The sequence below is a fragment of the Bufo gargarizans genome, chromosome 4 (assembly GCF_014858855.1).
Source record: "Bufo gargarizans isolate SCDJY-AF-19 chromosome 4, ASM1485885v1, whole genome shotgun sequence".
Classification (NCBI taxonomy): Eukaryota; Metazoa; Chordata; class Amphibia; order Anura; family Bufonidae; genus Bufo; species Bufo gargarizans.
The window spans coordinates 333,030,005-333,045,244 of NC_058083.1; the positions used below are offsets into that span (position 1 = coordinate 333,030,005).

At 42.1% G+C, this 15,240-nt stretch overlaps 1 protein-coding gene across 1 annotated transcript in view; it reads right to left on the reverse strand.

Annotated features, from left to right (window-relative positions):
- Positions 1–5,897: 5,897 nt before the first annotated feature.
- The window catches only part of LOC122935411, a 47,337-nt gene continuing 37,994 nt past the window's right edge, over positions 5,898–15,240 (reverse strand). The window contains exons 8-10 of the mRNA XM_044291182.1: positions 9,784–9,865; positions 9,431–9,507; positions 5,898–6,317 (exon numbers count right to left, since the gene is read on the reverse strand). Of these exons, the coding sequence (XP_044147117.1) occupies positions 5,898–6,317; positions 9,431–9,507; positions 9,784–9,865 (579 nt within the window). The remainder of the gene's footprint in view (positions 6,318–9,430; positions 9,508–9,783; positions 9,866–15,240) is intronic.

A 15,240-nucleotide genomic window follows, 5' to 3' on the forward strand; every position in this document is an offset into this window, starting at 1 on the left:
GAGGGGGATCACCCCCATCATGCTTGTTGCCATAGGGGTGTGGGGGAACACCCCCATCATTATCATTGCCATAGGGGAGGGGGGGAATCACCCCCATCATGCTCGTTGTCATAGGGGAGGGGGGAATCACCCCCATCATGCTCGTTGCCATAGGGATGGGGGGGGGTGGTTGTTGTGGGGGAGTTTCACCCCCATCATGCTTGTTGCAATGGGGGTTTGCCACACAGAACTAATGCTCGTTTGTCTAGGCGGGTACATTGGAACAACTTGCTCGTTGTCTAGCTGCTGCTGCCTCTGACGCTTCTCCGATGCTCAGCGAGGGAATGCAAGATGGTGCCGGCTCCGGATAGATGAAATCGCTCCAGTTCTCGAGAATCTCGCGAGAACTGGAACGTCTTCTCCCTGGCTAAGAACGGAGCGCGCTGATTGGATGCTCTCCGTGCCAGGGAGAAGATTGATGGCACTCCCGGGAGAACTTTTAACGCCAGCCCAGTTGAGCCTAGCTCATTAGCATACATGGCGGGAAATATTCCAGGGGGCATAGCGGACAAACGGGGGCACAGAAAGAAAAATGAATTAATGATGAAGCAATACCCGGGGCATGTAAGTAACGCTATGTCTTTAGTTTAATTTTTATTTTTTTGGTGAAAGGTCCTCTTTAAGCGAGTGCGACTGTAATAATACACTAGTCTCTATTGAAACCTAAACTACCTAGGTAAAGTTAGTGTTCAGCAGTATAACCCACAGAAGAAATAATGTCCGATATCAAAGCTGTTAACCACTTTTCCCAGATCTTCTCAAACTTCTCAGGTTTGTGTGCAGTAAGCCATCTTTTCCTTTCAAAATTATAGACTTTGAAAAATTCGGAGAACCAGTCATTCAATGTCTGAGGATCTTTTTGAAGCCATCTCCTTGGAACAAGTATCTTAGCTACATTTAGGATATAATTACATAGGTCTGATTTCACATCTTGTTAGTGCGTATTGTATAAGTTAAATAGAACCAAATTAACAGACAGAGCAATATCCGTATCAAAAATCTTGTTAATTACATTACATATGTCCCTCCAAAAGGGGGTTATAGAGGGGCATGAGTACCATATATGTTCATAGTTACCAATGCCTTGTCCGCATCTCCAGCATGCACTAGAAACTTCTGGATTGTATCTGCTTAGCAACAAAGGGGTTCTATACCATCTGGTGGTAATTTTATACTGGAGTTCCTGATAGTTGTATGCTGGAGAATTGGAGAACGCATTACTAAGTATTGCTATTTTCTGAGTTTCTGAAAGTTTATGTTGGAGTTCTTTGTTCCAGCTATTAAAAAATTCCGGTTCACTGTAGGGAGTATTAATCAGCTCATAACACTTTGAGAAAATACGAGGCATAGGAGTTTTAGAAGAAATTATTTTGAGCCACCATGTGTTTTCGCAAAGGGGTGGGATGGGAACCTCAAAAGTTTTTAGAAAATGCAGCAACCTCTCATACTGCTCCTCAGAGATATTCTGACAAGCAATAAGCAAACTCAATTCTGATTTTCCTATCGGTCTCCCCTTGAACCATAGTGCCTTCAAAGGAATCACCTCCCCCTTAGCATTAATTTTCAAATTGTCATGCCAGAATACCCAAGAGGTTGGAATAATGTAGGTAATTGGTGATTCTCTGAATAATTCCGGAACAAAATGTAACACAGCGTTTAAAGAGTGCCACTTCCTAATTGTTTCTTTGGTTATTGTATTTTTTATTCCCTTTAATCTTTTTGGAAAGGTAGAAGTCTTCCAAAGCATAGACCATAGGTTTATTCCCGCAAGATCATTTTCCACTGATACCCATTTTTTTCTTATCGGATGGAGAAACCATTCAAAAGACCTAGAAAGCCATGCAGCTTTATAATACTTCTCGATGTCCGGGAGATTGACCCCTCCACATTTTCTGGCTCTGGTGAGTAAGATAACCTACAGGTTTTGCCTTTCCAAATGAATTTTGCTAATAATCTCCTAAATTTGTTAAAAAAAATCTTTGGGAATATTAATGGGCAGTGTTTGTACAAGATACAGAATCCTAGGGACTATAGTCATTTTAATAATATTTATTCTACCTAACCAAGAAAGCCAGAGATCTTCCCAAGCCTTAAGTTGCTCTTTAGTCTGCTTGAGAATTTTGGGGAAGTTTAATTTGTATAATTCTCCCATATTATGACAAAGATTGACCCCCAGATATTTGAAAGCATCTAGAGTGGGTTTCAAAGCACTCAATGAAATAATTTCCTCCCAGGCATTGGACTGAACGTTAATGTTATAGATTTCGGATTTGGCCAGGTTCATTTTGAAGTCTGACACTTCCTGAAAAAGTGTAAACTCATCAATCAAAATCGGTAATGAGGATCTCGGGTTTGTCACTACGAATAGGGTGTCGTCCGCATAGGCCGCTATTTTATGCTCTTCCGAACCTGTGTTCAGGCCATTTATACTCACATTTGATCTGATTTTGGTCAGAAATGGTTCTAGGGAGAGAATGAATAAAAGCAGTGACAGAGGGCATCCCTGCCTCGTCCCATTTTTGATAGAGAAAGGGTCAGACAAGACCTCATTTACCTTGATTCTCGCACTGGGAATCGTATATAGGGCCATGACTTTATCTATAAAGATTTCAGGGAAACCAAATTTAAGAAGTACATTTCGAAGGTAAATCCAATTTAACCTATCGAATGCCTTCTCAGCGTCAGAGGTGACCAGGATTGTGGGAATGTGTTTAACTTTAGCAAATTGCATTAAGTGTAACACTTGTTGTGTTATCTTTAGCCTCTCGGCCAGGTATAAAACCCACCTGGTCACCTCCGACAAGAGAGCCTACTAAAGGTCCAATCCTACCCGCCAATAATGCCGCATACAGCTTTAGATCAACATTTAACAGCGAGATAGGCCTGTAGTTTGAACAGTCAGTCGGGTCTTTCCCTTCTTTAGGCAGTATTGTGATATGAGCGAGAAGAGATTCCTCCCTACATGACTCATCCTTTCCCACCGAATTAAAGTATTCCACTAGGCGAGGGGCAAAAATATCTTTACATTTTTTGTAGTAGCATGCTGTAAGTCCATCAGGGCCCGGACTTTTACCCATTTTAAGACTCTTTATGGCCTTAAGGACCTCCTCTATGGTAAATGGGGCATCTAATGAATTTTGTTGTTCCAGGGTCAGGCTGGGGAGTGTAATATTTCCTAAGTATTTTTTGATCTTGTTATACCTGGTATCTCTATCCTTTGGTGACTCTGTGGAATTTAAATTGTACAGTTTCTCATAGTACTCTCTAAATACAGAAGCTATCTCGCTAGAGTCTTGTATAATTTGGTCAGAGCTATTTTAAATCTTGTTTATATTATTTCTAGCTCTCTCTTTTTTTTACTAATCTAGCAAGTTCCTTACCGCACTTATTGGCGTAGAGATAGTGTCTATATTTAGCCATGTAAACGTACCTTTGAAAAGTGTGATCCATAATAGTCTTAACACTTGTCCTGAGTTCCGCAAGTTTTATTTCAATTTTTTTGTCTAGCGCAATTTTGAGAGTTTTCTCAAGGGACCTAATTTGTTTGAGAAGTGTCTCCACTTGTCTCTCTCTATCCCTCTTCTCTTTAGCCACAATTTTCATTAGTACACCTCTCACTACCGCCTTATGAGTTTCCCAAATTACAGAATTATTTATACCTTCTGTCCTGTTTTCCCTGAAAAAATGTTCTAACTCCTTGGAGACATACTTTTTGTTTTTTTGTTGTTTAGTAAGCTTTCGTTTAAGACCCAACTATTAAATCTTTTACTAGAGTGATCGGTATTGAACAACATAAAAATAGGAGCGTGATCTGATAGCAACCGAATATCTTAATCTGATTTTTGGACCAGACCTATATCCTTTTGATTTATTAGGAAAAAATCTATCCTTGAGTGTGATTGGAAAGTGTGCAAATAGAAAGAATAGTCTCTTGTGTTTGGATGCTTCACCCTCCAAATGTCAACTAGTAGGTGTTCCTCCAACATGGCTCCAAACCTTTTTAGCTTTTGTTTTGAGTAATTAGACCTGCCAGAGGAGGAATCAATGCTAGGGTCGGGAGCAATATTGAAATCTCCACCAACCAGTAGGTAGCCTTCACTAAATGTGCTAAGTAGTTTAAAAACGGACCTCAAGAAGATCACCTGTTTTTTGTTTGGTGCATATATGTTTGCAAAGGTATATAATGTTTCACCAATATATCCTTTTGCAAATGTATAACTGAATTCCACATTTTTGCCAAAAACAATCGAGACACCTTTTTGTTTCTTTAGTGGTGTGCATTGAACCATACCTTATAGTAATTGTTTTTCATTACTGGTGTGAAAGTTTTGCGAAAGTGGGTTTCTTGGAGAAACAAAACATCTACATGCTTTTTCTTAAAAAATGCAAAACTTGACCTCTCTTAGATGGGATGTTTAACCCATTAGAATTGAACGAAACACAGTGTAGGTCGGGCATTTCAGTAGATTATTTACTTTGAAAAGACTGTGCGTTAGATCACCCGGGGAGGAATATGAAGGAAATATATAAGGGGCAAGGTAGGGAAAAGGAAAAGTAAAATAATAAATTAATTACTTTAAATCAACTCTTCTCAAATATCTATATGAGCTTATAAATGAAAATACTGATTTGACGGCTACGCAGTAAGGGGGGTAATTAGAGGATGTAAGTATTTGGGGAGGTTGTGCAACCTATAAAAAAATGCAAATAGATGTAGGTACTCCTCCAAACAGCAGAGGAATAGTACCAAAAAAAGGTATTGACAGTGTCAGTCCTCCTAACAATAGAGGGACTGAGTTCCTACCACACTGACCGTGTGGTACTGTCAAGGATAGGGGGGAGAAAAAAGACAATTATGTGCTTTCAATAAGATACCGCTGAGTCCACCTCATTGACTCATGTGGTAGTCACGGTATCAGTAGAGTTCTTACACCTGTAGTGAGGGGGGAGAAAATGCCCTAAGACAAATAATAATCAGATAACCATGTATTAACTGTAAATTAACTGAAAATCTTATCTTTTCATGTTAAAAGGAAGGTCAGGGGTCTCTGGGAGTCCCAAGGCGTCCCCATGGGGGGTACTCTCTGGGTTCCAGTGACCTCAGACCAAATCATCAACAAAGAACCTCTAAATAGAGAATTTGGTAAATGATAAGACTTGTAACATTAGAGAACATTAATCAGTAAAACCTTCTACCATATTACATCAAGTATACCTAAATTTCCGTTGTCTGTATCCCAAAATAGTTGAAAGAGTTCCCTCAATGGCACATACTAACAACTATCTTTTACAGGTGAGAGTGTATTTAAAGATAAATGTAGTAACAGACTAAAGTAATCATATATCATAGAAATATATAGACTTAGTGAAAAGGATATGTCACCCATATTGTCAACCGGGTGTATGATGTCTGGAAGATGGTGTAGAATCTCTCGCCTGTTTCTTTGGGGCTCTAGGGCGATGTAGACCTTCTTCATCCCTTCTTCTCATCTGCGGAGTCGAGATCCGGCCCTACTTGGAGATGCTAGGGAGACCCGGTGGTGAGGGAGGTGATTCCTCGGGCAGCCATTCCGGAATGGAGATGTGGGTTAACTCCAATTTGTTTAATGAAAAAGCTAAATCTTCTGGTAAGCGCACCGTCAGCTGTTTCCCATTGAGATTAATTGATAGTCCAAACAGGTACAGCCACCTGTACTTAATACTTTTCTCTCTTAAGGACCTCATCAGTGGGATAAGTTGCCTCCGTTTCTCCAGGGTGAGTCTAGAGAGATCTTGAAAAATTAAGATTGTACCCCCTTCGTATCTTCGAATCTTGCTTTTCTATGTATCTCTTCTTTTATGGAGAAACTCAGAATATATCAGAGAATGTCTCTTGGAGAGTCTGCTGAGACTGATTTCAGCCGATATACACTATGTGCCCTCTCCAGGCCTATGTCAAAATCATCCTCTTTTCCTAAAAGTTCCAGAAAAATTGAAGTAAGGGCTTTTGGCACATCTTTATCATCCACTGATTCTGGCATGCCCTTAATACGTAAATTGTTTCGCCTAGAGCGATTCTCCAGGTCGTCTATATGCATTTGGAGATTGAAAATTTCAGTTTGCTGTGCGACCTCAATGGAGTCTATTCTATCATTCAAATGTTTGAGATCTGTCTTGATCTCGGATAGATCACTTTTTAATGGTGTGAACCAGTCCTTGAAAAGTCCTTGGATATTTTCTATAGTGGGTAAGTTTTTGATATGTTGTATAAGGTAATCTTGCTCCTGTATAGATTCTTCCTATGAATCTGAAACATATCTCGCTTCTTTTTGATATTTGTCAAGAACCTTAGATGTTTTTTCCTGTACAAATTGCGGGGCATCTGGACTGAGCTTTTGTGACCTAGAAACACTGGGAGTCCCGGAGGTTTTCCCACCTTCCATTAGATTCCTGGGCTTGGCCATTATTTTGGAGGTAATCTCACTCAATATGCAAATATCTATTTAAAGGCTTGGCGTTTCTGCTTAAGTCGATTTCTTGAGTTAGACAAGTTTACATGGTGATCACATGCGCATAATATTCTTTAGGCAGATCCCCCTAATTATTGCTATTAGCACATGTTTGATAGGTTAGACTAATGTGACCACTGAAATTATTCTAGACTGTATAAATAGGAGGATAACTGGTGCACTTGATTTTGCAAAGAGGAGTGTATCCCCTTTAAATTGCGCAAAGTAAGTAAGAGCCGAGCGTTTCACTAAATATCTCCTTTGCCAAATAATATAGCTCTGTTCCGCAGACAGGGTACCGGACGAGGCCTCCGCACCCAGCCGCGTTCCTCAAAGCTGATTTTTATGGCACTTGAAGGGAAATGAAAGTCCTGCCAATGTAGTGCAGCTGCCCCTATATTCTATTGGCCAGCGGCTTTATTTTCACAGGGCTACACAGAGATGTTAGGCAGTATAAGAGAAAGCGTCTCTATGTCAACGCTATGTGATTATTTCAGTAGCGCTTTTTACTTTACTGCACATCAGCTAGCAGTGTTTATGTCTTTTATTTAGCTGCCGTTTTTATGTTTGTATTTAGCTTAGTGTTTCTTGGCTCACTGACTCCAATTCACCGATCACTGACCCAGGTATGCTAGGCACTAGTTTATTGGTGTTGCTACAAAGTGTTGTCGCCGATCTGTGTTATATTATAAGGGCATTCGCCCCACACATCAGTCGGCTCCCCTGTGTCAGTCCCGATCAGCGCTATATTGCTTATGCCCGCCTGTCAGCTCTGCTAACAAGAGCGCTCAGGGAGACACACTCAGCGCTTCTAATTAACACTTACTTTGCGGAGGTGCAGCTCCAGTCAGCAATGGGACCTTCGCTGCAGTGTCGTTCCTCCTACAATCCAACAATGCGTCCCCAGAGCCGGCAGTTAGTAATCCTTATTTGTGATTTAGCAGCGGGACCTCCTTAGCAGTGCGATCAATTCCACCGATATATAGAGAGTCCTCTTGTGTCGGTCTTCTGTCCCCTCAGGCTCTTAATAGAGGGGCCGTCACTGCTTTCTTTTAAGTTCGGGTGAAGATCGCAATCCGCTCTTATCTTCAGTACTCTTCAGCCGTACTCTTGCTGTTCTTTTATGCAACGCTGTCTCTGGCTCGATTATCTGCAGGGCACCAGCGAGGTAGTTGGGTGATATTTATGTACACCGCCGGCTCTTCACATCCACTTGTCTTTTTATTTTAAGCAGAGGTAGCTTGCGATGCACTTTTAGGAATGCGCTATAGAGACTGTCAGTAAGAGCGCTCTATTTGGGATCCGGTAGCTTGATCTGCTCGGGAGTTCAGGGACCGGGTCTCAGTAGTTTTAGCAGCCGGTGGAGCAAACAATGGTCCCATTCAATGCTCTTAGTTAAGTGCCAACTTGATTTGTCACTGGTTCAGTGAATCTGTCTCATGCGATTGAACTTGCGATCCACAGAGTATCCCTGAAAACGGCAGCTAATATTCACTATTTGTAGCGCTGCGTCTCTTACAGGCAGTCGGGCACTAGCAGCGATGTACTGACTCAAACGGTCCGGCTGTTAGATCGCAGGAGCTGTCGCTTGTATTCACAAACAGGAGTTCTCTCTCCACCATGCGCCGCGATCTTTTCAGGTCCTGTCTATCTTTCTACCACTTCAAGCGGCTCTGCTGTAACCCCCAGTCAGATGTTATTCTGTTTGGTTCTGCTTCAGCAGACCTGCAACCGGGAAGCTGAGTGAATCGTGTGTAAACCTGGGTACGGCACTTTTTGTAGCGATGCGGCTCCAGCCAGCAGTGGGACCTCTGCTGCGATGTAGTTCTTTCTGTAATCCAACGTTGTGTCCCCAGAGCCAGCGGCTAATAATCCTTAGTTGCGGCTCAGCAGCGGGACCTCCTCGGCAATGCGATCATATAAAGAGTCCCTGGAGAGGTATCTTATGGCCACAAGGAATTACCGGGGTTTAATTAAAGCTGACTGTTAGTTCTATGTCCCAGCACTTGAATCGGCTACACTCCGGTGACGAGCGGGTACTGCGCAGACTAAACAGCTTTTCCTCTTATATTCGCAGCGATCCTCCTGCAACTCTGATAACGATCTCCCGGCATCGGCTTCTATTATAGCTCCAGTTCCAGCGCCTCTGCAAACTTTCTCCCTCTTTATCAGTAGATCATCAACGGTTAGGTCTGCTGGGGTTGGATATCAGGAATGCCGGTGATTCGGGCGGGTGTTTCTCATCAATAAACCGCACATACCTAATGGGCCCTCAAGACTACAGGGGTTGCATTTATATCAAAGGGAGGAAGATCTTCCTCAAACAGGCAGATCTATCTGTCCACCAATAGTATATAAGCGTTAGTTAGCTTGCGAAAGCAGTCGGGGATCTGCTTGTGTGCTAAACTACTTACTTTAGTCCGATGCTCTAGACTGTCCCACAGGCCGCAATATCAAATTTCAATAAAATCCGCTCCAAAAGATATCCTCAGGTGCAGAATGAGGTCCTGTTTCGGGATGTGATTTTTATCCAGATTGAGCAACTTTTAACAAAGTTATGTCGAATTTAGAGCTAGCTGTGTCCAGAGCTCCACACTTTGCTTCCTCCGCTCTGCTCCTTTCTGTGGCCAGACCTTTCTTCTTTGATTGACAGGGCCAGCAGTGGCAAAACAACAAGGGAGGGGCTGGCAAACGTGTAGAGCATGAATGCAAAAAGAAGAAGAGTGTCATAATTGCACAAAAGGCCTAATTTGCATAATAAGAGTATCATAACTCAAGAGCAGGTCCTCGGATCAGCAAAAGAAACAGACTTTTAATCAGATGAATCAGTGCTTATGTATCTATGCAAACAGCTGGATAGGGAGGTCACTGGTGATTTGATTTGCTTTAAACATACTACTTACCAGGTTGGAGAAATTATCTGCATTTTCTGATGAACATGCCTCTACTGCAAAACTTGGAATGACATTAGCAGACATTTCTTAAAAAAAAAAAAATGTATGTTTAATATTGCTAAAAAAAATATTTCAAGGATACATATTGTTAACGCATACCTTTTTTTTTCATACCAATATAAAAGTTACGTTTCCAAACTTCTCTATTTTCTCCTAGTGTTTTGTGTTCAATTAAAAATTCCAGTTTTTTCCATCTTGTTCCATCCGGATTGCACAAAATGAACTCATAGTGTTCATTGCTATGATTTGGCCAATATAAATCCTTTCCTTTTTGAATTAATAGCTCATAATCCTCCCGTAACCATCCTCCTTTTTCATAAAAATAAGAGATGACTCTTCATCAAGCACCTGGTAAACCTTCCAGTGCATTGTTATAATTTTTATCTGAATGTCAAATAAAATATGAATATGACAACATATTTTCCATATCTAACTGTTAAATATATGCAATCAATTAAGAATATATGTTTTTAACCACCTCCGGACCGCCTAACGCAGATGTGCGGTCCGGAGGTGGCAGCCCTGCGCACGACGACGCATATACGCGTCATCTCGCGAGGGCCGGGATTTCCTGTGAACGCGCGCACACAGGCGCGCGCGCGCTCACAGGAACGGAAGGTAAGCGAGTGGATCTCCAGCCTGCCAGCGGCGATCGCTCGCTGGCAGGCTGGAGATCCGAATTTTTTAACCCCTAACAGGTATATTAGACGCTGTTTTCATAACAGCGTCTAATATACCTCCTACCTGGTCCTCTGGTGGTCCCTTTTGTTAGGATCGACCACCAGAGGACTCAGGTAGGTCAGTACAGTCGCACCAAACACCACACTACACTACACTACACCCCCCCCCCCCCGTCACTTATTAACCCCTTATAAACCCCTGATCACCCATGATCACCCCATATAAACTCCCTGATCACCCCCCTGTCATTGATCACCGCCCTGTCATTGATCACCCCCCTGTCAGGCTCCGTTCAGACGTCCGTATGATTTTTACGGATCCACGGATACATGGATCGGATCCGCAAAAAGCATACGGACGTCTGAATGGAGCCTTACAGGGGGGTGATCAATGACAGGCGGGTGATCACCCATATACACTCCCTGATCACCCCCTGTCATTGATCACCCCCCTGTCATTGATCACTCCCCTGTAAGGCTCCATTCAGACGTCCGCATGATTTTTACGGATCCATGGATACATGGATCGGATCCGCAAAACACATGCGGACGTCTGAATGGAGCCTTACAGGGGGTGATCAATGACAGGCGGGTGATCACCCAAATACACACCCTGATCACCCCCTGTCATTGATAACCCCCCTGTAAGGCTCCATTCAGACGTTCGCATGCGTTTTGTGGATCCGATTCATGTATCCATGGATCCGTAAAAAATCATGCGGATGTCTGAATGGAGCCTTACAGGGGGGGTGATCAGTGACAGGGGGGTGATTACCCTGATCACCCCCTGTCATTGATAACCCCTCTGTAAGGCTCCATTCAGACGTCCACATGCGTTTTGTGGATCCGATCCATGTATCCATGGATCCGTAAAAAATCATGCGGATGTCTGAATGGAGCCTTACAGGGGGGGTGATCAGTGACAGGGGGGTGATCACCCTGATTACCCTGATCACCCCCTGTCATTGATAACCCCCCTGTAAGGCTCCATTCAGACGTCCACATGCGTTTTGTGGATCCGATCCATGTATCCATGGATCCGTAAAAAATCATGCGGATGTCTGAATGGAGCCTTACAGGGGGGGTGATCAGTGACAGGGGGGTGATCACCCTGATTACCCTGATCACCCCCTGTCATTGATAACCCCCCTGTAAGGCTCCATTCAGACGTCCACATGCGTTTTGTGGATCCGATCCATGTATCCATGGATCCGTAAAAAATCATGCGGATGTCTGAATGGAGCCTTACAGGGGGGGTGATCAGTGACAGGGGGGTGATCACCCTGATTACCCTGATCACCCCCTGTCATTGATAACCCCCCTGTAAGGCTCCATTCAGACGTCCGCATGCGTTTTGTGGATCCGATCCATGTATCCATGGATCCGTAAAAAATCATGCGGATGTCTGAATGGAGCCTTACAGGGGGGGTGATCAGTGACAGGGGGGTGGTCACCCTGATTACCCTGATCACCCCCTGTCATTGATAACCCCCCTGTAAGGCTCCATTCAGACGTCCGCATGTGTTTTGTGGATCCGATCCATGTATCCATGGATCCGTAAAAAATCATGCGGATGTCTGAATGGAGCCTACAGGGGGGGGTGATCAATGACAGGGGGGTGATCAGGGAGTCTATATGGGTGATCACCCCCCTGTCATTGATCACCCCCCTGTCATTGATCACCCCCCCTGTTATTGATCACCCCCCCCCCCCCTGGTAAGGCTCCATTCAGACATTTTTTTTGGCACAAGTTAGCGGAAATTTTTTGTTTGTTTTTGTTTTTTCTTACAAAGTCTCATATTCTACTAACTTGTGTCAAAAAATAAAATCTCACATGGACGCACCATACCCCTCACGGAATCCAAATGGCATGGCGAGTTCCTAGAATTTTTTATTTTTTGTCGCAAGTTAGTGGAATATGAGACTTTGTAAGGAAAAAAGAGAAAAAAAAAAAAATCATCATTTTCCGCTAACTTGTGACAAAAAATAAAAAATTCTAGGAACTCGCCATGCCCCTCACGGAATACCTTGGGGTGTCTTCTTTCCAAAATGGGGTCACTTGTGGGGTAGTTATACTGCCCTGGCAATTTAGGGGCCCAAATGTGTGAGAAGTACCTTGCAATCAAAATGTGTAAAAAATGGCCTGCGAAATCTGAAAGGTGCACTTTGGAATATGTGCCCCTTTGCCCACCTTGGCAGCAAAAACGTGTGAGACATCTGGTATCGCCGTACTCAGGAGAAGTTGGGGAATGTGTTTTGGGGTGTCATTTTACATATACCCATGCTGGATGAGAGAAATATCTTGGCAAAAGACAACTTTTCCCATTTTTTTATACAAAGTTGGCATTTGACCAAGATATTTTTCTCACCCAGCATGGGTATATGTAAAATGACACCCCAAAACACATTCCCCAACTTCTCCTGAGTACGGCGATACCAGATGTGTGACACTTTTTTGCTGCCAAGGTGGGCAAAGGGGCACATATTCCAAAGTGCACCTTTTGGATTTCACCGGTCATTTTTTACACATTTTGATTGCAAAGTTCTTCTCACACATTTGGGCCCCTAAATTGCCAGGGCAGTATAACTACCCCACAAGTGACCCCATTTTGGAAAGAAGACACCCCAAGGTATTCTGTGAGGGGCATGGTGAGTTCCTAGAATTTTTTATTTTTTGTCGCAAGTTAGTGGAATATGAGACTTTGTAAGAAAAAATAAAAAAAATAAAATCATCATCATTTTCCGCTAACTTGTGACAAAAAATAAAAAGTTCTATGAACTCACTATGCCCATCAGCGAATACCTTAGGGTGTCTACTTTCCGAAATTGGGTCATTTGTGGGGTTTTTCTACTGTTTGGGCATTGTAGAACCTCAGGAATCATGACAGGTGCTCAGAAAATCAGAGCTGTTTCAAAAAGCGGAAATTCACATTTTTGTACCATAGTTTGTAAACGCTATAACTTTTACCCAAACCATTTTTTTTTTTGCCCAAACATTTTTTTTTTATCAAAGACATGTAGAACAATAAATTTGGCGAAAAATTTATATATGGATGTCGTTTTTTTTGCAAAATTTTACAGCTGAAAGTGAAAAATTTCATTTTTTTGAAAAAAAATCGTTACATTTTGATTAATAACAAAAAAAGTAAAAATGTCAGCAGCAATAAAATACCACCAAATGAAAGCTCCATTAGTGAGAAGAAAAGGAGGTAAAATTCATTTGGGTGGTAAGTTGCATGACCGAGCGAAAACGGTGAAAGGAGTGTAGTGCCGAAGTGTAAAAAGTGCTCTGGTCATGAAGGGGGTTTCACCTAGCGGGGCTGAAGTGGTTAAAATGCATACCCTGAGAAAAGATGTTTTGGCATCATCATTTAATGGGTACTGTTTCTTTTTTACATTTTGTTTTATTTTCCTTGAAGGCAATTCCTCATCTCTTCAAATACTGTAGTTGCATCTTTAAACAAAGAACATTATTTTTTTCTATATTGTCAATTGAATTATCGCATATTCCCACATTAATTGCTTTAACTATTTCAAGATTGGACCATTCACACCCCCTTTCTGACAATACATTGTTAGTGCTTACATCTTTTACAGACATTCTTTTTTTTCTGCTTGGCTATGTAAATACATTTTGTATCTTTTTAGGCGATATATGGTGCTTTATTTTTGTCATTGTCATGTAGCTTTTTTTATATTCATGAAAATGTAAAATTAAAGTAACAAAAATTTGGATTTTTACATTTTTTCCGTTTTTGGATCTGAAAATACATTTTTTAATTATGTCCTCTTTCCATGACAAATATTTTGTTACAGGAGATGTATGAGTTAAGGTCGCTGTGGGCAGGCCTACAAGCTGTGGTATGCCCCCCATAATGTCAAAGACCTGTGGGGGCATTCAACTGTAATTTATTTTAGTTTGGTTGTTCTTTCTTCTGTTAATAGGGCTGACATATTAGTGTCACTTACAGTGGGAATACAGCTTCCATATGCTTCACAAGTAAGTTTGAGTAGATACCAAGCCACAGCAATCACAGGATCACTAACACCAGAGCAGAAAGTCGCATTGCCACCTGAGCTTTATACGCAGTGATCATTAAGCATTATGTATACAGTGCTGGAAGAAGGTGGATGTTAAAAAACATCTGTCTTCTCTATGGGCAGCTTGGTAGTTACTGATAAAAGTGCAGTTGCATGCTTGTCGACTTGTCCCAATTAAAGTGAATAGAGCCAGAGCTGACTTCCGGCAGCACTCATGGGCTAGGGTAAGCACAGATCCAACAGGCTGTTCCCAGGCCGGAACAGTATGTTGGACTCTGCTAACGCTAATATGAAAGTAGCTTAAAATAAATGGGCTTTTCACATTAAATTTTTTCCACTAGGTTTAGCATGTATGGTACAGACCAAAAGTTTGGACACACCTTCTCATTCAAAGAGTTTTCTTTATTTTCATGACTATGAAAATTGTAGATTCACACTGAAGGCATCAAAACTATGAATTGACACATGTGGAATTATATACATAACAAAAAAGTGTGAAACAACTGAAAATAGGTCATATTCTAGGTTCTTCAAAGTAGCCACCTTTTGCTTTGATTACTGCTTTGCACACTCTTGGCATTCTCTTGATGAGCTTCAAGAGGTAGTCACCTGAAATGATTTTCACTTCACAGGTGTGCCCTGTCAGGTTTAATAAGTTGGATTTCTTGCCTTATAAATGGGGTTGGGACCATCAGTTGCGTTGAGGAGAAGTCAGGTGGATACACAGCTGATAGTCCTACTGAATAGACTGTTAGAATTTGTATTATGGCAAGAAAAAAGCAGCTAAGTAAAGAAAAACGAGTGGCCATCATTACTTTAAGAAATCAAGGTCAGTCAGTCCGAAAAATTGGGAAAACTTTGAAAGTAAGGGCTATTTGACCATGAAGGAGAGTGATGGGGTGCTGCGCTAGATGACCTGGCCTCCACAGTCACCAATCCTGAACCCAACCGAAATGGTTTGGGGCGAGCTGGACCGCAGAGTGAAGGCAAAAGGGCAAACAAGTGCTAAGCATCTCTGGGAACTCCTTCAAGACCATT